This window comes from Colias eurytheme, chromosome 12, assembly GCF_061535395.1.
Source record: "Colias eurytheme isolate Ceu_HAF_F1 chromosome 12, ilColEury1 Martin Lab GWU primary, whole genome shotgun sequence".
Taxonomy (NCBI): domain Eukaryota; kingdom Metazoa; phylum Arthropoda; class Insecta; order Lepidoptera; family Pieridae; genus Colias; species Colias eurytheme.
The window spans coordinates 3,975,347-3,997,580 of NC_142991.1; the positions used below are offsets into that span (position 1 = coordinate 3,975,347).

General features: G+C 32.4%; 1 protein-coding gene across 2 annotated transcripts in view; it reads right to left on the minus strand.

The window, feature by feature from the left end:
- Nucleotides 1-17,065, minus strand: part of MYPT-75D (Myosin phosphatase targeting subunit 75D) — a 49,302-nt gene extending 32,237 nt beyond the window's left edge. For both annotated transcript variants that reach the window (XM_090107738.1, XM_090107737.1), the window contains exons 1-2: nt 16,831-17,065; nt 15,402-15,493 (exon numbers count right to left, since the gene is read on the minus strand). In XM_090107738.1, the coding sequence (XP_089963864.1) occupies nt 15,402-15,481 (80 nt within the window). In that variant the 5' untranslated portion in view covers nt 15,482-15,493; nt 16,831-17,065. The remainder of the gene's footprint in view (nt 1-15,401; nt 15,494-16,830) is intronic.
- Between the last annotated feature and the right edge of the window lie 5,169 nt (nt 17,066-22,234).

Genomic DNA, 22,234 nt, shown 5'->3' on the forward strand with positions numbered 1-22,234 from the left:
TTGAGAACAGTTTTAATTGATTTCTTAATTTTGTATTAAACGAAACATCTCGTGAATAACAGCGTTTTGCGTACAAATGTTAAATATAAATAAGTAAAATCTATTTTTAAAAACGTAAACTACTATATTAGATCAGTGCAGATAATTTTTGAAACAAAAAAGATCACAGTAGTATGAAACCCATTTGAAAAGGAGGGGGTGTGATTAAAATGAAACGAAAAATGTATTACGGTTGATCCGAGTTCGGGAAATGGGGGAGGATTCAACAGATCTTAATACTATTTTGCACAGCGTGTATAGTTTCGTCTTTGGTTCAAACAGGCAGGTATCAGCTAAGAAAAGAGAAAATATTCCAAAACTGTTGAAGAATTTAGAAGATAGATGAAATAAAGAAAGCCACAAACATACAAAACACTGCGAATATCCTTTTCATTTTTCCTTTTTATTAAAATAACAACACAAGTCTAGCCAACCAGAAAGTTTCCTCTACGTCGTCTATATCAATTCTCAAGTGCCTTACATACAGTGCCGTCTTTAAGAGCGCATATTCTATTTAACGCAAGTCAAAAACTCCGCGATCTATTACGATAGATCGCGGCTTGCGCTATCCTTTTACTATGAACAGCATAGGTCCACAGGAGAGCGCCGAGCAACATGTCCTCCCTCTGGAAAGGCTCGCTGCCGACTGATTTTAATCGGGTCGCGCGCAGTGTTTTATAGTACTTTAAAAAAAATTGTAGAAAAACAATAGAGGTACCTTAGTTGATTTTTTAAATTTTATCTTATAAATAAGACATTCTTTTATTGCAATATGTATAAATTATATTCAATAAAGTCAAATATCTTGGTGAAAATAATCATTTTGTCGACTATAATTTCTAAAAAAATTCACATTGTTCGGATTTTAATTTCGTAAGTTAGGAGTCCAAAATAAAAAAATCTTTTAACTAACTATTTTAATAAGGATTTTTGCAGTTAGTTAAAAATAATTGTGTGTTAGATCTGTCAGCAATTTCAGATATTTTTAGCTTCGAAATTGACACTAAAAGTGAAATCAAGGAATCATCGGCTCAGTTATCTTGATGGTATTCAGAAATACTGTATTAATTGAAAAAAACTCTTAACTAACTACATAGACAATAAAATTTCCTAAAATTATTAGTAATTCATATGTTTGTAAGATAAGTGGTTGATGGACAATCTGGTTTGAAAAATCACATATTTGAGCCAAACAGCGCACGGACCGCGTACACGGCCTTAAGGCAGGGCCCGCAGGGCCCTGGCCCGAGGCCCCGAGGTAGGCAGGGGCCCCACAATTCTGAAAATTTTCGATATACAACAACAAATTTTATAACATAATAAGAAAAATATCAAATCACACACTTGGTAAAATAGAAACAAGATTCAAAAAATTTATTTATTGAACTCTCATATGTGGGGTGTTAAGAGACGGGGTTACGATTTAGCCTATTGCGTTATTGTAAACTGAAAAATGATAAAGTTAAAATTTAAGGATTTTCCATCCCTTACATAGGCCCCAGCCAGTACCTTGGCCCATAGCCTCGTTGATCCTAAAGACGGCACAGCTTACATATCAATACTTTATCCTTTTATCATTGGCTAACAGCTGTACTTCATATTGAATTGTTTTCTTATTATTCAACAATGAAGTTTGAACGCTACATCTTCATTTTACTACAGTATTGGGTAACTTTTGTTGAGAGCAATTAGTTATAAGACAATACTGTTTTGGATTGAAACCCTTAGTTGAAACCCATTCACATTATTATACTAACTAGGTATATTACATAATATACATTTCACTGAAAAATCAATCATAATACGAATTCATGCATGAACAGGAGACAAAATCTCATATAAACTAGTACGAGGGTCATAGAATCATTTAATTAATAAAACTTAAACATTTAAACATATTTAATAAGGCTTCTATTATAAGTATATTTCTTGAATCATATCTTACACAGAAGGCAGACCTTTCAGAGAATAGTCGGTAATTCAGATTCTCTTAAATCTCAGAAACTTAAAACACATCAAAGACTTGATATACAATATACATATTTAAATTTCATATAAACTCTAGGTCTAGGTAACTATTAGCAACGCTCATGTTTATTCACGCGCCTTTTAAATTTAGCGAATAAAATGTATCAAGTAGTTACCATTTCAGGATTTTCAAGGTTATCTCTCGTATTTATTTATTTTTTTGACATTGCTCAGTCCTCAGTCCTCACCTACACTTGAGTGACTTATATTTAGAAAAGGATATTAATAAACAACTAGGTTTTAATGTATAATATCAATATGTTACGGAAACAATAAAAGAACAAATTCTATCAGAATTGAGAAGTGAAAACACATTAATCAACAGTATAGTTAGATGAAATATCTGAAGACTGAGGTAAGTTTGTTATTGTTATTGGAGCAAAATCATTTTTGACTACAGAATATTGACCTAATAAGATGTTGACGATATATCAAAACTATAAGTAGGTACATACCGCTTCCTATACATAGCGAAATATTCTTGACTAGGGAGAATGAACGAGGAGGATATACTTGTATGTTATTTGATACACGATTGCAATTTTACATTTCTCCACCAAACATCCTCTCGATAAAATATAATCTTTGCGATACGGAGACGTGACACGTCTGCTAACGAGACAAAAATCACGAAGAAACTAATTTAGTACAAAACGTGATCTACGAACGTAGCACAAATCACAAACGCACATATGACATAAATATGCGTGATAATAACGCATGTTTCCTGAAGGTACACAATATATCAAAGAGAGACGGGAAAAGGCCAATACTATCAGTTATTTTGTTACATATTTAGTACACAAACTTCAGTAGCCATTGCTAATTATTATGAACAAGAAAACGTAAAACCTAACAATGTCGTAAAATATTACATAAATATAAATTGATTTCATGGAATCGTATCTTATCTGTTTAGTGGTCCTTTTTTATTATATTCTATAAGACAATAATGTGTTATGTGATAATATTATATATCTTCTTAATTCTTCTTTAGTCGATGGTATCTGCAGTTCTTAGAAAATATTATTATCTTACAAATAACAAATTAATTACAAATAAATTTCAACAAGTACCGTACTGATATTTTTTTATTATTATTTTAAAATACAAATCCTAAATAGGTATACTTTGAAAATACATAATAAATTTCCATGAAAACTTCAGTTTTCATTGTACATATTCTATAATCTATACATATAATAAAATCGTAGGAAAGTCAAAACTGTACATTGAATATTTTTTTAAAAGAATACATAATCCATGATCTATAATCGATATAGAAGCCAAAAATATAGTTTTTAGAATTTTTGTCTGTTTGTCTGTTTGTCTGTTTGTCTGTTTGTCTGTTTGTCTGTTTGTCTGTATGTTTGTCCGAGCTAATCTCGAAAAGTACTGCATAGATTGACTTCAAATTTTGCATGAATATTACTAACAGGTCGTGTGAGGTTTTTTTAAACATATTATCATGCTATCACCTCCGGGGGAGGAGCTGTGAACCTTTACTTTTCTTACGTATTCCGTGTACTACGACAGTGAACAATCTAAAGACTCATGTTTAAATGTTGTTTTTGAGTAAGCCATGCTATTATCTAGCTTTACACTATAAAAACTACGTCATTTACGTAATTTGGGCAGAGAAACTGTTTAATGAATCTTTGTACTATAAAGACAAATTTGATTCAGCGCCATCTATGAGATTTCGTAAAAATCAAATCAATTTACATGTTAACACTACTGAACCCAATGTTAAAAATTAATAATTTAAATATAATTATGTTATTTATTTATTTAACTCTTTAACCCATAATAAATCTTCCCTTCCCTATAAGGTGCGCTTATATAATTCGTGTGAATATACTACATTTTTAAAAGTGAGGGTAGATGTATATTATTTTAAGTCAAACTAGACACCATTACAGTTAATCTAATATTGATTGTGTTCATTGGTTACATTTTTAAAAATCTTCGTGTTTTAATAATTCGATCACGAGGCGGGACTCTAATACAAAAAGGTTAGTTCGTTGATAATTATTATTCCTTCATCATTTACATGTTGTTAGTAAAAATATACTTTGACTGTTAATACTTTTGTTCAGTATTTATCTGTATGATTATTGCTTGGTAATTAATATATTTTCATGTCGTATACCTAATTATAAACATAAGTGTGATGTGAAACTAGCTGGATTTATTTTTACATACTCACAGTCTTATATTTTGTGTTAATGTTAAAATAGTATTAATAGTGTAAATCATAATATTTTTTCAAAGTTAAAAATATTTCCTTTTTTCTGATGGTGTTGCCATCGCATTAAACCGCGCTGTCGTTTCGTTCACAAAAAGTCATGTTATTAGGACCGAATATGTAGCCGCCTCAACTTACGGAAACGAGAGTAACCTGCGTTGTCTGTTAATTATTATATAGTCGAATTTAACGTTACATGGAAATTGGAATCTAAATATATGTATACCTATTTATATTAAATCTGTAGAGGTCAATTCTGCACATGAAATATATTTCCTAAATAACTATCACGAGGTGATTAGAGATCGACATCGACGTCAAAAATGTTTGTCCGTCTGTCTGTCTGTATAACCGTTATAGAAACAAAAACTACTCGACGGATTTAAACGAAACTTGGTACAATTATTTTTCATATTCGTGAGCAGAGCAGCAACTCCATTTTTAAGCTTTCGTCGCGTGTGCGTTCTTAATGCGTGTATCTTAATGGTTAAAGCTACACAGAAATCAAGTATGAAAGAAATGTTCTCCATATTATATAAAAAATATCTCCCGACATCATAAATGTCTATCTTTTATGGTTGAGCTTAGGAGTTCAAAGCTTTCTGATTATATTTGTCTACTAGCTGTCCCCGCGACTTCGTTCGCGTGGAATAGTGACTATGGGACCTATGACCATGGGCTCAGGGTGGGGCAACAATAAAAAATCATTTTTATTTTCATGCTCCCACTCCCGCGCCCACTCGCACTCCCACGCCATATGCCACGTTCAGTCCCAATCCCACGCCCACGCCCACTCCCCTTCACAATTAGTACCTACCAGATCAAAGCCAGGGTAAGCGCCCCACCCAGCCCCACCGTGGCTACGCCCATGCTGAATTACTACTTAACATACAATTATTGAGTAAATACGTACAACCATACTGTACTGTTGTACTACCATAAATAATTAAAAGAATTGTTATTAAAATTTCTTACTAAACTGAGCTAAAAAACTTACGTACCAAATTATTAAAGAAAATCAAGAAATGAAATGCCTAACCTATAACCAAATAGTTACTACATATTGTAATTAAAAATTATGATTAGTATATAATATCGAAAATCAAAAAAGAAATGCCTAACTAATTCTACGTAAAATTTCTTTTAAATTATGTCATATTATTTTTTAGGAACCAGGGGGGGGGGAGAGGAGCAAATTCTATTTCCTTCCTTTCTTAAACGGATGTTTTTAATAATCTATGGTGTAGCCAGTAGCCACTGATCAGCTTAATCGATAGTACTCAGTTTTTATCAAATCCAGAAACAAATCCAAATTAGATCTTTCCTGTCTCACGCACGTAACTAAAGGCTGAAGAGAGAGAGAGCACGTAACTAAACCGTTTAGACGAAGAAAAGTGTATAGAAAAAGGAATAAATAATTTCATAAACTTCCCGACGATCTTTAAAAATAAATTATAACTTTCATTTTTTTCATTCCCACTTTTACCCCTATGTAGGTATAATAAGTGGATGAACCAATTTTGATACACTTTATCTAAGAACCAGCGTCGGAAAATATTCTGCCTAACAAAAAAAAACCGCATCTAATTCGGTTTACCTGTTAGCCAGCTACGGTGCCATAGACAGACACACACACACAGAAATACATAGCGGTCAAACACATAACACCAGTCTTTTTGCGTCGGGGGTTAAAAATATAATACGACATAATTTAAAGGACATTTTATGTGGAAAATTTACCTATACACCAGGGTAGATAATTTTTGAAACAAAAAAAAATCGCAGTAGGATGAAACCCATTAGAAAAGGATATGATAAAAATGTAAGGAAAAATAAATTACGGTCAATCGGAGTTCGGGAAGTGGGAGGGGGGGAGCTTTTAAGAGAAAAAAATGGTTTCTCTCGATTTCTCGATAATAATAACACCTGCTAATTTTTTTCTACATATTTTAATTGTACAGACATCACTTTTCCACAATTTTATTATATGTATTGATGATGATGATTGAGATTATAACACTCTTAGTCCGTTTTAATTTTTATTCACCCGCATCAGTGCCACCTAAAAAATCTTTATATATCGAAATTCAAGCAAAGTTAAGAAAATGAGAAATAAGAGTTCTCAAGGATCGTTAGAGATAAGAGGCTTACTATTGACCGAAAACAACATGTGTTATGCCGAACCTGAAACCGCTTCACAACGAGAATTGCGGCTCACAGCTGACCGCGAACGGCATGTACTATCCTGTGAGACCGAAACCTTCACTGAGGGTATATATAACGTCTCACAGCTGATCGCAAATGGCATATTGTACTATCCCGTGAGACCGAAACCCTCACTGAGAGGGAATTACGTCTCACAGCTGATCACGATCGTCATATTTTATCTCGAGAATTCTGAAACTTTTACTCAATATGAAGACCGTTTGACAAATAATAGGGTGCACCATAATATTATTCGATCTCTCGAAGATGAACATGAGCATAAGCAATGACTAGAGTAGGGACGCGAATATTACCATTATTTGAGACAAGAACGATTAATAAGTTTGTTTAATGAAAGATTAAGAATTGAAACTATTGGTCTCTTTAAACGGACGAATAGCGAGAGGCCCGTCTTATTGCAGACAGATTTCGACATAGTCTTAATGACTTAGAGGTAAACATAGAAGATCAATCTACAAATTCGTTGGTGTGGTCCGACAAAATAATATAAAAGTGGGTTTGCTTATAACCTCACAATCGATTACAGATCATCTTCTGTATAGGCGATATTAACGTAGTATGTTCTTTTTGTAATGCTTTAAAGTGGAGTAAGGAGTCGGCTTTCGTTTGAAGATACGCCGGAACCTTTGAAATCACTACTTTTAAGTTTTAGAGGAACATGTGCAATCTAAACAGTTCTTAGACAATATTAGCTCTTATAGTATTGCGTTTTAAATGATCCTTTGGTGCTCAACAATTATCAGATGCTCCTTTCATTCTTACTTTTAAGATACAAGGTCAAGTTTATCATTTGATAGGATCCCTTTTGCCTGAAGGCCAACCTAAGTTTCTTTAAATATATTTTGTATTCGACTACGACGAATAATCGAATACAAGAAATCAATATTTCTCGAATTTAAAACTGAACTCATTTCACAATTTTAGAACATGTTAATTCATCAGGTTAATCTGTATATATGCGTTTTAAATCGATATTAGAAGCTTTTCCTCAAGATGGTGATATTAATATAAAATTGGTATAAATGCCGATAGACGGAAGTCTATCAGCACTCAGGAATTCCCTGAGCGTGTTATAACGCCCAGGCCGCAGTATTACAATTTTTCCTACAGTAGGGCGACGAATGTATTTTCGCATAGCAACGGAGGGGAACTCGTGGGGGGTAAAGTGACGCGGGCCACGTACCACAAACATGTTTAGTTTGTGGTACCGAGCGCGAAAGAAAGTCATCGTGTTTTTAGTAAAGTTACTATGTAAACTAACGTAATTTATTACTTAGGTACATATTCTATAATGGTGCGCTCAAACTGTTAATCTACATTTAATTTAGATTATTATTTTAATTACTAAGAAATGTAGAATTTAAATCACATTCATTCATGTTTTCCTCAGATATTCGATGTCTATGATTTTCGATGATTTTAAGATTTTCTTATCAGAGTATTCAATTTTAATGTTGTTAAATTTTATAAGAGACAATTAAGAACATTCAAAAATAAAGTGTCAGGTTTTTTTTTTAACGACGAATGACGAAAAACGACCGAATCGCGGACGAAGTCGCGGGCAACAGCTAGTAAAAACATATTTATCTAGATTGGAAACTGTCCACGGGGTCGTTCTTTAAATATATCAATGAGTATAGTGTAGCATTTATCTAATATCTGCTGTATCGGAGTAAATCGACAGGCCGATATCTTAACGTATCACTAAATAATCTGTGTATATTCATAACTCCTTCAATATATCATGTTTATCTAGCGAGCGAATGATAACATAGATATCCTCTATGAAATAGCTTCAAGTGTCTTAAAGCAGACAATGTTCACGACAATTCGTACCAAAACCACCAAACATGTTAAAAGATCTCACATTCATACAATTTAAGTTGGTTATTTTATGGATATATTCAGCTTTTCGATACATTTTTCACACGACAGTTTTAGCTCTAAAAGTCTTCTTTATTTGGGTGCACTATCTTGTCTCGAAATTAAATTCTCCATATGCATACTTAATTTTTAAATATTGTTCGTAGTTGTTGCATGTCTTTCCTTGTAATAAATTAAACAAAGTATCTACACATGGATGTTTCTGCTAAACAATGTGAGTTATGTTAGTTAGCTTCAGCATGTGCAATTAATGCCAGCCGTAATAGTTAGTTATCTTCTACAATGAGTGGCAAAATGGCAGCAAAGTACCATGATACATGAGGCCATGAATTAATTAAAAATGCATACTATTTCGAAACATAGGCCTTACCTTTCGTTTACGGGAAATATTCGAAATAGCGAAGTATATTTGGTAAACACGCTCGTCGATGTTATTGTATCTTAAATTCATAGAATACTATTATAGTCCGTGTAGACAGACACATTCTACAGACAGATAAAAGTAGCATATTTTAAGATATTTGTATTTAATATTTATGTCTCTCTTATTGTAGGTACCTTAATCTATAATTTATGAGGCAAATGGTAAAACAAGATTTCTTTATCAATTCAACGAAACCTGTATTTTAAATCATTGTAAATTAAAACATTCGTTCCTTTTCATTACCAAACCATGACTCGATATTATACAATCCTTTCGTTATTTTAAGTCAATTCTTCAATTAAGTATTCAAGAAAATTACTTACTATACGAAGTCTTTTTTCCTGAATAACATTTCCTTGTTTTAATAGGTATATAGATTCAGAAGAAATGTATCTACACCTGTGATATAAATGGATCACTTGTCAGTTGGTATTTCAGTTTGTCGTGTTTCGTGAAAGGGGTTCACGTCGCAAAGGACCAACTACTAGGCATGAATACCAGCAGTACAGTATGACAGTGACATAGGCAACCTTTAGTAAGGGGAATTACAGACAATATTCTATAATAATATGTGTTTTGTTTATAATCAGCAAACACATATTGTATCACATGATAGCAAGTGCTAGTACAATATGGATTTAGGAATTTGAGCAGATATTTAAATTACGCTATCATTTATTAGCTTAAGCTTTTCCGAAATCGTTAAGTCTAGTACAAAAACACATTTAGCGATATGGCATTACAGGTAATACTGTACATTTATCTTGTTTTTATTATTTCCTAGAGATTATCTGCACGATTATGTGTAAAACACGTGTTAATTAATTTAGCTAATACGGTCTCCAGCCAGTGTTGATATAATATAAACATTAATAGAAATATAGTTTAAAGTTTTAACTTTTTAAGTACTGATAAATTGATAATAAATTAATAATAATTCATTCGTAGATTTTACAATGCAATAAAAACATTCCTACACTTCAGTAAATTCAATCGTAAATCGTAATTTTACATATAATCCAATATTTATTACTTATAGAACAGCAATCCTGTTCTACCAACACATTAACTAGCTCATAGCAAACTAAACCATACGATTTCATCTTAAGGAGTATTTTCGTTTGAACAATGAACATTCTTCCATGTAACAAACTAGGGATGTAACGATACCGATACCGATACCGATATATCGGCCGATTAATCGGCAAGCCGATATATCGGTATCGCCGATAATAAAACAACCGATACCGATATCAAACAATTCAAAAAACTGCGCCCAATGAACGATGCGGGAGGCCGCCCACGCGTGCGCACTTTGTTTTCTGAAAAAACTCTACCAATAGTAAACTTTTATTAGGTACTGATTGTATGTGTATTACTTAAAGTTTAACTGACTTTGTAAAATAATAATACTAAAATAAATGGTTTTGTTGTTTTTTGATTTGGCATTTTTATTTAAAAGAATACGATTAACAGTTGAGTCTCTGTTAAATGCTGGTAACTTTTTATGCATAATTCACTATTTATTTTTCTACCAAGCCATCGATATCGGTATCGGTATCGGTATCGCCGATACATTACTACAAATATCGGTATCGGTATCGTATCGGCAAAATCATGTATCGTTACATCCCTATAACAAACTGTACTTCTAGGGTGGCCCCTCTTCACGGTAGAAAGCACAACCCGTTGCCGTATAAAATCAAATTTACTCAACCCGAACGGTTAGGCATGAGGCAGGTACCACATTTTGTCTCGTGTAAAACGGACCGTGTTAGGTTCCATACGAGCACCATATGTAGTATGTATACAAAGTAGTAGTAGGTATACAAACGGAACTAAACCGCATTGATGACATCATTATCTTATAGATAATGTTGTATAATGTATTAAATATAAAGACGTGCAATTTACCTACATTTTATTATTATTAAAATTCGCTAAGTTTCTATATATAATAATACTAGTGGTTCAGTAGGTTAGGCGTGATTGAGTAACAGACAGACAGACAGAGTTACTTTCGCATTTATAATATTAAGTATGGAATATGGATATATACCTACATCCTTTTTTAAGATTAAAATGTTAAGACGATTTTTGACCACTTTTAAATTTTAATAAAGACAAAATTTTCCTATGGAAAAGGATACACGTTCCGACAGATTACAGAAAACTTGAATGAACCTAAGTAGAGAAAATTAAAATAGCAATCTAATCAAATACACACGATTACTTGATATGCAAAACCGCTGCCATAAATGCTTAATAAATTATACAATGAAATAAAAGATCGCAAATTGTGTAGATTCGCAGAGATAATTAAAATAAACGTCCTACTTGTCTCGACAATCTTCGTCACTGCGACATTTCCATAGAGAAAAGGACAAACACTCGATTAAAATTCAAAAAGGCGCTAGATGTGGCGGATAAAAATTAATAACACAGAAAGACATTGTCCTCGCGTAAACGCAATCCATTTATGCAACGCTGAACTTATAAGCAAGGCCAAGAACTTGGATGTCGCAATTTTTTTATGCCTTTGTAATGCGAAATGTAAAAGCTTTATGGATTTTTTTCATAATTGTATAACATTCTTTGTTTGTTTATATATTAGTAGACATAATCCATACTAATAATATTATAAATGCGAAAGTAACTCTGTCTGTCTGTCTGTTACTTAATCACGCCTAAACTACTGAACCAATTTTCATGAAAATTGGTATGGAGATATTTTGATACCCGAGAAAGGACATAGGCTACTTTTTTCCCGGGAAAATGACGCAATCCCGGAAATCCCACGGGAACGGGAAATATGCAGGTTTTTCTTTGACTGCGCGGGCGAAGCCGCGGGCGCAAACCTAGTATCATAATATAATATGTATATTGTTAAACTCATAAAAAGTTTTCTGAGCACCTGACAAATATTTTTACGTCAATAAACAAAATACATTGAAAAATAAAATGAGTGTGTACGACAAGGGCATTTCGAAATCCGGATATAACTTAATATCCAAAGGCATTACAGAAAAAAAAATATCTTGACACCTTTAAGGAATTTAACATATTGGCAATATGAAAAAATTCGATCAGGTTAGACTTTAAATTATGAGCACCATCTTGCTAAAAAATGAATAATAGTAATGTACCTTTTATTTCTAAATAATATTTCGAAGCTCAAGACAAACTTGACAAGTCTCTAAAATGGAATTAACTTTACCTTATACAGAGCAAGCGCGGATCCAGGGAGGGGTCACGGGGTCATGACCCCCCCCTGGGCTAGGTGATAGGTCCACCACCTAAGTGGACCACCAATTTAATATTAACTTTTTTAAATTAACAAATTAATACCGTTCAATATGATGTTTTTATTGAATTTTGAGACATAAAAGTTATATAGAACAATGAAAATTGAAATCAATTACAAACGGTAACGGAAGAGAATATAACAAAAATTATAGAAAAAGTTTATTAGGGTCGACCTATGGTCGTAATTTAAGGACAAATAACAGGTTTTTTGATTTAAAAAAAAAACTATTACCGCGGAATAAAGTGTAATGGTAAAGTTGTATCATTGTATGTAAGTAATTAATTTTTTTTCTACAACTTTTGCTGTTACACTTTTCACACAAAACCTCAAATATCGCAATATCCCAGTTCGTGGATAAGACATAAAATAGCAATTTTTTTTTAAATGAACAATAGAAAATACAGTCAAATTACAACAAAAAATCGGCCAAGTGCGCGTCGGACTCGCGCACCGAGGACTCCGAGCAAACATATTTTTTCATTATGTTGTATCTTACAATTTTGTTTAAAGGATTTTTTTCTTTATCTGTGCTTGTAAGTGCTTTTAACCAAATTTCAAGACTGTGTTCACGAGAAGTACCTTGTAGGCATAGAAATCTAAATAACAAGACACATAGAAGTGCTATAATGTCATAATTCGTATGAAAACCGCTGTCGCCAAAATCAACACATTTAAACCGATAGCTAAACAATACACACAAGTAAACTATTGCCTTTTATTGGACAACTTGATTTTAGTGAAAACTAACTTAAATATTAAATTAAGCTTTTTAATATGTATCCTAACGCACGAATTTACGGTTTATTTTAGAATAACATCCCTAAGTATATGAGACGTTTTGTTTCTTTTTGCTCCAATAAGGTTGAAACTGTGTCATTCATTGTTATTTCGATTACTATGGTGACACTCGTAATACTTGTAAATATTCTATAATTTTAAGGAAAAACGGCATTATTTCTAAAAAAAAAAATTTACCGATGAAATATTATTCCTTTATTAGTATAATTACAACTTGTGGAAGAATTTCCGCAATGGGAAATGCTGAAACACACCATGTTTACACACATACGTCTCCATAGCAACTGAACTGTGACGAACACACTGGTGATGTGAAAGTCACCTGAGTGGCGACAAGGTCACGCGCGCTTACGACTTCTAGTGTCTTGTTATTTAGATTTCTATGCTTGTAGGTTTTGATTGATGATTCCCTTGCAAGTAGTTGCGAATTACAGAATATGCGGCTCTAATTGTTTTTTCTTCAGATTGCGTTGACATAGAATTTGAATTAAATAACAGATTTAAGTTATTAATTAGTATAGACCTGAGTTCTGATGTGAATATCAATTAAATACATGTAGACGTTCATGAGTAAAGGGATTGTAAGTTTAAAATTATTAAAAAAAATATATTTTTATTTAATTTAATTAAATAATTAGGGTTTTCGCAGTTATTACTACATCTGTGCTATAACACGATACTTTTTACTCAATTTCAAGACTGTGTTTACTGGACAGGGTGCTCCCTGCAGGTATTGATTCCCTTGCTAATGTCGAAATCCTACGGTCTACGGTCTCTTGAATCTTGATGCTGTGAAAAATTCAAACGTTTTAGCCAACGCAATCAAAAGATGCAGCTGTAATTGCTGAAATTTTTCGACACTCCCTAAGAAATCAAAACCTACAGGGTAGCTCCCGAGTACACAGAGTCATGAAATTTAGTACAATCAAACGTCTTATAACGCAGACTAGCTTACCGCCCGCGGCTTCACCCGCTTTCTCTAAAACCTTATAAATTATATACTATTCCTCTTGAATCACTCTATCTTTAAAAAAAACTGCATCAAAATTCGTTGCGTAGTTTTAAAGATTTAATCATACATAGGGACATAGGCGCAGAGACAACGACTTTGTTTACAAATTTCGAAAAGCATGAATTTTTTCTTAGATTATAATATAAAAAAATATTTAAAAAAAAATTTAACTTACAACCCTGTTACTCATGAACGCTGACATATATTAACTTGATATTCATACCAAAAACTCAAGTCTATAATACCTTTACGCTATAATAAAATCAAACTTCTATGTCAACGAATCAGAAGATACAGCCATAAATGCCGAAAAATTTCGCAAATTTCGACATTCGCAAGGGAATCAAAACTTAACCTACAGGGTACTTCCCGTAAACTCATCAACGAATCTTGAAATTCGGTACAAAGCAACATCTTATAGAACAGATACAGGAATAATTGCAAAAAATATATATTTTTCAAGTTTGTCTGCCTGTCAAGACCCTTTTTCTCAGGAACGCGTGAAGGTATCAATCTGAAATTCATACCGAATACTCAAATCTACGGTTCCTTATAGCTGTGAAAAAATCAACATATAAGCCAACGCAATCAAAAGATACAGCCGTTTATGCCGTAAATTATCGCAAATTTCGACATTAACACAAGGGTATCAAAATCTATAGGTATTGTACTACTTCCTGTGAACACAGAGTTCTGAAATTTGGTTAAAAGAAATGTCAGCACAGATGGAGGAAAAATTGCTAAAACTTGACATCTCTATGTACCATGTTTTAAGCAAATAAATATTATTTTATTTTATTTTTATTTTACATACATTTCATGCTTATCAACATTCGCAAGTGTTGCCAGGAATCAAAACCTACAGAGTACTTCCCGTGAACACAGAATCTTGATATTTAATCTTTATTTAATAGAAACGTTTACGTCTTATAGCACAGATAAAATAAAAATCGCAAAAAGCATAAATTTAATATTAAAACATATAAAAATGTTTGTACGGAACTCTTGGTTCGCCAATCCGACTCGCACTTGACCTTTTTTTTTATCTACGTATCAATTAAATTACCAAAATATAGCTTTTGAAAATTGACCACGTGAGTCTATGTGACCCCCCCCTGGCACTAAAGCTGGATCCGCCCTTGATACAGAGCAATTGCACAAATAACAGCAATCAACTAATATCATACAATTATGTATGTAACTTCGACACTTGCAATAAAAGTAAAGGAAAGGCAGGTTGAAGTGAGAGGTTGATTAGTCAACAATATGTAGTAAACATAATGTGGTTGATAAATATCTCTAGCTAAAACCTATATGACTCAAATTAATATACAATATTTATAATAATGTACATTAAAAATTTGAAAAGTCACAAGAAACAGACAAAAAGTTTAGGGCTGTTAAAGTTTTGTTATGTAGAAAAATATATATTTACCTGCGAGCTAGGTGAAGCCTCTCCTGTGTTGTGAGATGCTCCACCTGTGCCATTTCTGACACCAGATCGGCATGCTCCATAATTGCCGATATCTAGAAAGAAAAACTTCTATAGGGTTGTTCATGAAAAATGGATACAAAATTTCAGAATTTTTTTTGCTCTCTATAAATAAATCTATGCTAATATTATAAAGCGAATTTTGTTTAAACACGCTAATGTCAGGAAACACGGGTCCGATTTGATAAATTTTTTCACAGATAGGTAGTCCATTTATCGAGGAAGCAACAGGGGCAGAGTGATGCGGGAAAAACACTGGGCCTAGCTAGTTTTATTATATAGAAACATTATAAATACTTAATCATTTTTCTTTTTATCATCACCTTCATTGGTTGGTAACCAACTTTGGGGACATGGCTTTCCAATGAGATTAAGGCCATAATCCACCTTGCCGGGTTTGATAGTGTTATCAATCTTTTTGGTTTTTTGACATGCCACTTACTTATCAACATTTCCTTCACCAATTGAACCAGAAAATTCATATAATAGTAGAAATTAACAATAATTTTATAATGAACTAGTGGTCCGCCCCGGCTTCGCCCGTGGTACCTACATGTTTAAACTATCCTATCTCTCAAGTTGGATCGAACTGCACATGGTGTGCGAATTTTATTATAATCGGTTAAGTGGTTTAGGAGTCCATTGAGGACAAACATTGTGACACGAGATTTATATATTATATATTAAGATTGCTCTATTTAGTATAACAACTATAGAAACAGAAGCTTATGAGATTTTCCCTACACCAGGTTTCACAACAAAGTGGCATAAAGCCTTCATAATCCAATTTGAATCAAAACATGGTTGTAACTATTCAACAAATAATACAGTAATGATAAAATACACAACTCAATTTTTATACCATTATTTATTATTTCAAGTTCAGTTGGAACTCAATATGATCTTTTTTCTTTTAATTGCATTTTTACTGATATCCCAAAACTATGTAAGGAAATGATCTGTAGTAACAAAACTATGTCATGAAATATAACTTTTTTGTATATAAAACTATGTATCCATACATCCAGCAATTTTATTGAAAAAACAAATTTGATTTTTAATAAGAAAATATCTGAAGTGGCTTTTCAATTGATAAATTCAACAACTGATAAGATAAGTGACTAGCAGTGTTCTTACAATCATGCACGAAATTATCGTTCATAATATATTTATTGAAATATTTATAACAATGACAATGTAAACAAAATCTATTTCTGAGCAATATCAAGAACGGTCAACAACTTATTAGAAAGGTGACAACCATGTTAAGCCTTTACTTAGCTTTCTTTAAACTTTTTATTATCAGTACTGTAAAGGATAATAAGCGTCTACAAATATTTATTTAAATTTCAAAGCTTTATTAAATACATACCTGTTTATTTAATTACTACAAAGCCCAAGTATGTTTCATTCCCGTCTTGTTATGTTTAACACACATAATTCACTATAACTAAGTGTACACGCTGACTGATTTATTTTAATTAAGTCAGAACGATTCAACATAAATTATTACAGTTACACGGCATTTTCCGTTATTTTTCATGAAAATTATGAACACTTCTCGATAAAGAAAAACTGAGACACAACAAGCAGCCGAGTGAGCAACTACTGTCACAAAGACACAGACTAAACCGGAATATGTCGCCGTCGGTATGTCAGTGAAATAAAAACAGATAACAAATAGAAAGATTAATTGTAATCTAGGTATCACAGATAATAAAATTATTATCTTTAATTATAAACATTATTTAACACAAATATGTTTATAATGTTAATTATTATAAATTTTCATTTTATTTCATGTTTTTTTTATCCAGTAGCTGGTCCGAGCTGTCAGACTGACGCGTGAGATCTCTGTCCGACGCTATCGCTATATCTCTCATTATCTGCTCAAAAAAAAATCGCGTGACCCATCCCTACAAAAACGTTTGTTGAAAGAAAAGTATAGCTCAGATTACGAAAAAAAAATACTGTTAGATAGGTAATGAAATGAGGCATCATTAGAGTAGAAAATATATACTTCGAACTTACAATTTCATATTTAAAAAAAAATGATAATACTTAATTGTACTTTTTTTTGTTAGATTTTCTCGCAATTTAATTTTATTACGACAAATTTATGCGCTCGGCTTCATTTTTACTTATTTATTTTAAAACTAGACTATATTTCCTTTAAAATGAATGCATAATATATACAAATTATACAGGATATGTCTATTATTTTTACTAATAAAAATGACTCGGCACGCTATCCGGATCGTTACGTCCTTGGCCATTGTTACGTTTCAAATATTTTAAAATGTTGAATCTGCGTAAATATAAGAATGTAATAGATTTATATTAGTAATTACTTAATCTAGATAGTTTCTAGTACGTATATAACGTATCAAAATATAAAAATATAGTTTCAACAATTCGTAAACAACACCGAAACCCGCCATGTTTGGAACGCGCATTTTGACCTACATTATTTGTTAAAAATAAGAACTTTGGCTAATGAAATACTACAATACGTATATATCACTGTAAAGAGAATTTTATATAGAAAATTATAACATATAACACACAAAGGAAGAAGTAATAACATTCAAGTAATCACGCCATTTTTGCGCAGCGATATTTTGCTCGGCACGGTGAAAAAATGACGGCCTTTGAAACTGGTCTGTCATTAAAACAGGACGTCAAATTGTATGAACCTTTGTTCTAAAGTAGTCTCTGGTTCTCTCCAGATAATAAATGTGACAGCTGTGGCACAGATACTCAACCAAATTTGAATAGGGCAAGCTTTACGACAGGTATAATTTATGGGCACGGTTGTTACACGGACTGATAAGCATAAAATTTTTTTTGTAACCTGAGAGCCCCTTATTCTCAAGTGGTTATTGAATAATGTAATATTATGTACAGAGTATCAGTTTAGTTCTCATCTCATGTGTACAAAAGCCTTGTATTCGATTTCATCTTAAAGCCTTTAGAGTATATATAGTATCTATAGAGTGCGAACAACCAAGTGGGAACAGTAGGCACAGGTGGGAACACAGACATAGATAGACTACGCAAGTACCGCGATCTGTATGAAAACCAAGCGTGTCATATTTTTTGTACTGACCTTGACGCGTTATGACGTCACGAGCGCTTTTTAGTGATGGTAATTTCATTTTACGCTAAATCGATTAGGACGCCACTCGCGCGGCGATTCTAGTATCGTCCTATCCCATCGAAGTAAATCGAAAGAAATCAGATCAAACTAGATCTATGTCTAAGAGGTAATTAAATAAATGAATCGTAATCGATTACTAAATCGATTCAAGACAGAAAAATGATAATTACCATAGACAGAGGAATGATAAAATAAATTTATAAACCTTTTAATATTCTAACAAGTAAACTAATGTGTTTTAGCTTTTTCTTACATATGCCCATTGAGTTACCGTGTACTACGTACTAGAGAGGCCATCGAAAGAAAGTAATGAAACTATCAATCAATCAATCTTTATGTCCCGTTGCATCAATCCATTTTTCTTTTATGTTCGGGTTACTTGGAAAACTGAAAAAACAAACATAGTCTAAGCAATGAGGAGTTTTGACAAAAAAAATCTATGCCTTTTTTTCTGAAAAATTGCTCCTTCAAATTATCATTTTTCTGTTCGATTATAAAATCGATTAGAATCGAGAACTGTTGCATCAAATGAACATCACTAACCACAAAATTGGACAGAAAAATGAGAACAGAAAAATGAGAAGACGCTATTCATTGCTTGTTATCATACGACTTGATCTTTACCGTGCCAAGTAAAAGCCGCAATGTATTCCGAATCATTTCGTATGATTTGGTATCCGTTTTTGTCACGATCGTTTTCCACAGATATTCTTTATTTGATTTTAAAATAAATAGTGCATATTCTGATTAGAAAATTACTTACCGGTGGAAGGAAACATCTCTGCTAACTCGGCCACTCACAGCTGTGGAGTTTCTACAGTTTATAACGGCGTAATTCGGCATTTTACTTTATTCAGCTTCACGTCTTTCCTTGGCGAACTGCAAGCGCGGACTGAGTGTAGGCCAGCGTCAAGTAAGTTTCATAATCTTAGTTTGGACACGGGAAGTACATACACTCGCTTAGTCTATCTTGATACATGTCTGTGGGTGGGAACAACACGACGTTCCCCGTTCCCGCCGCGCGCGCTCGTAGTCGTGGTTGATTGCTGACGAAGTGCGTTGCTCTGGAATTTTATTCATATTTACGAATAATCATAGTGAAATATGCAGTTCTATCTTGCAAAAACGATACTATAAAATACACAAAATTGAAATCCATTATCACATTTCATCAGTAAGTCGATTGTTATCCTTATTTTTATGAAAATAAATCGAGCATCGCGGGGGTGAAGGGAGGGTGGGAGGCGGACACGCGCAGGCTCGCTCGCGCGCCTCACTGCCGCCACGTGATCGTAGTGATGTGACCTGACTTGGACCTGACCAACGCCGTACTCGATATAAAGTTTACTAGAAGAACTATATTTTAACAAATTATTTATTTAACTTTAAAATTAAAACTCTTTTAAAAATGTATTATAAATAAATTTGTGGTGTGTTTTGTATGATAGACTTTCTAATATTATGAATGCGAATGTATTATAGTGTAAATGTAAAGTATGTAACGTTACGATATATTTTCTGAACCGCTAAATTGATTTTGAACATTTTATAGTAGAATGGATAAAATTAAATAAAAAAAATATTAATATTATTTATTATACTATCATTTTTAATTATTAATTATTTCTTATTTTTATTTAACATTTTTAAAACATTATTACTTAATATTGTTTGATTTATTATTTAAAAAAATTGCACTAAACCTGATCTTTTATTTTATTAACATTATTATTTGAGAAGTCTACACGTATTTCTGATATTCCAATTAAACATATTTTTTTAAAGTACTTATAATAATTAATACAAGAAATATTCAAATTGAATAAACGCACTTTATTCAGTTGGTAAGCAAATGTAAAATTACATATTTATATTTTATTCATACATTTCTCCTTTAATAACATAATGAACATAAAATTTTCTTATGATACATATTTATTTACACAACTTATCGATAGCTCAACACGCAATTGATACCTACCCATCCCTATTGGTCACACACACATCTATATAGTATCTATAGCTCATCTGCGATGTGCACTAAGCAATTTGTGCAGTACACGCGCTCTATACTACTGTAATTATTACGTGTATATATTAGAGTGTAGTATATACTCTAAGGATAAAGCCTATTTCTTTTTCTATTCATAATTGACAGCCAGCACCAGTATTAGAAACAATGTATCATAGTGCGAAAAAAGGCGCGATGTTTCAATTTTAGAAGGTAATTATTTACCTATTTTTACAAAATAAAAGGATTAAATCACAGATTAAATGATGATACTACCATGCAAATAATGTCTAAAATGTTCCAATACATATTTTGGATTACAAACAAGTAAGTGGGTAATTTAAAATAAAAAAAACCAGACTTGAATAATCGTTATTTATTTTCATTATTTTACATAGCTTGTCACACTATACGTCTAATTTACAATAATTATTTAACAATACTCAATTCAAGGTTTATAATAATATCAGTGAGCGTTCATAAAATATTCTAGGCACTATTTTCTTCAATTGACACACCAAATTTATTCAAAAAGCTTACTTAAGTAAGTAGGTATATTTTTTATAGTAAATCAATGTACTTATAGATTTATTTTAGATGTAGGTGAGATTATAATGTGCACGAATTAAATATTACGCATCATTTATTTTTTCCAACATAGGTAGGTAGGTTTAGATTATTTATACATACATAATAATATATTATACAGGTGTCAGGTATGAGGTACGTACATAATACCAGTAGGTATGAAGTGTTTTATGAAATATTTAACATAAAATAGTCTAAGATCCCACCGCAGGATCAGTGCGTTCATCGGTTTTTTGCTGAAAACCGAATTTTTATGTATATTTATAATAAGGAGAATATATATCGACTAGGTTGCCAGTCAAAATTTGGCCGCAAGCATGTTTAATTAAAATTTTTCTAATCGATTTTTGGGAAAAAAATTCGTTCACTTGTTTTTTGAATAAAATGTAGTCTACATCACGTCAAATGATATAAAAATTCTAAAAAATCACGGTTGCCGCTTTTCACCTGGCCGCAACATCTTGGCAGCCTGGTGCAAACAGGTATGATTTCGATTCATTTTTACGTTCATAACGCACATTTATGAATCATATATCAAATTAAAGCTAACTTTTTTCTATTTATTATCATATATGGTTGCCTAATTAAATCCCGCCGCAAATAAGGGTTGCCGGCTGTTAAAGATGTTGAATATTTAAGGTTGAGTGTAAACATGCTTGCGGCCAAATTTTGACTGGCAACCTAGTCGATATATATTCTCCTAATTATAAATACATATAGTTACATAAAAATTCGGTTTTCAGCAAAAAACCGATGAACGCACTTATCCTATATTTATAACTAGCTTCCGCCCGCGACTCCGTCCGCGCGGATGTCGGTCTTCGCGTGGATGGTTTATTTCTCCATTAACTCTGACAATGACATCTTATTAATATCTATTGGACCCAAATACGGCTAGGCCTATAATAATACGCAACGTGTGTTCGCGGTTCTACAGAACAACGTCTATGGATAAAACAGAAAAATTAAGATAATTTTTTTCTACGTATTTTTCCAGGATAAAAAGTATCCTATTTT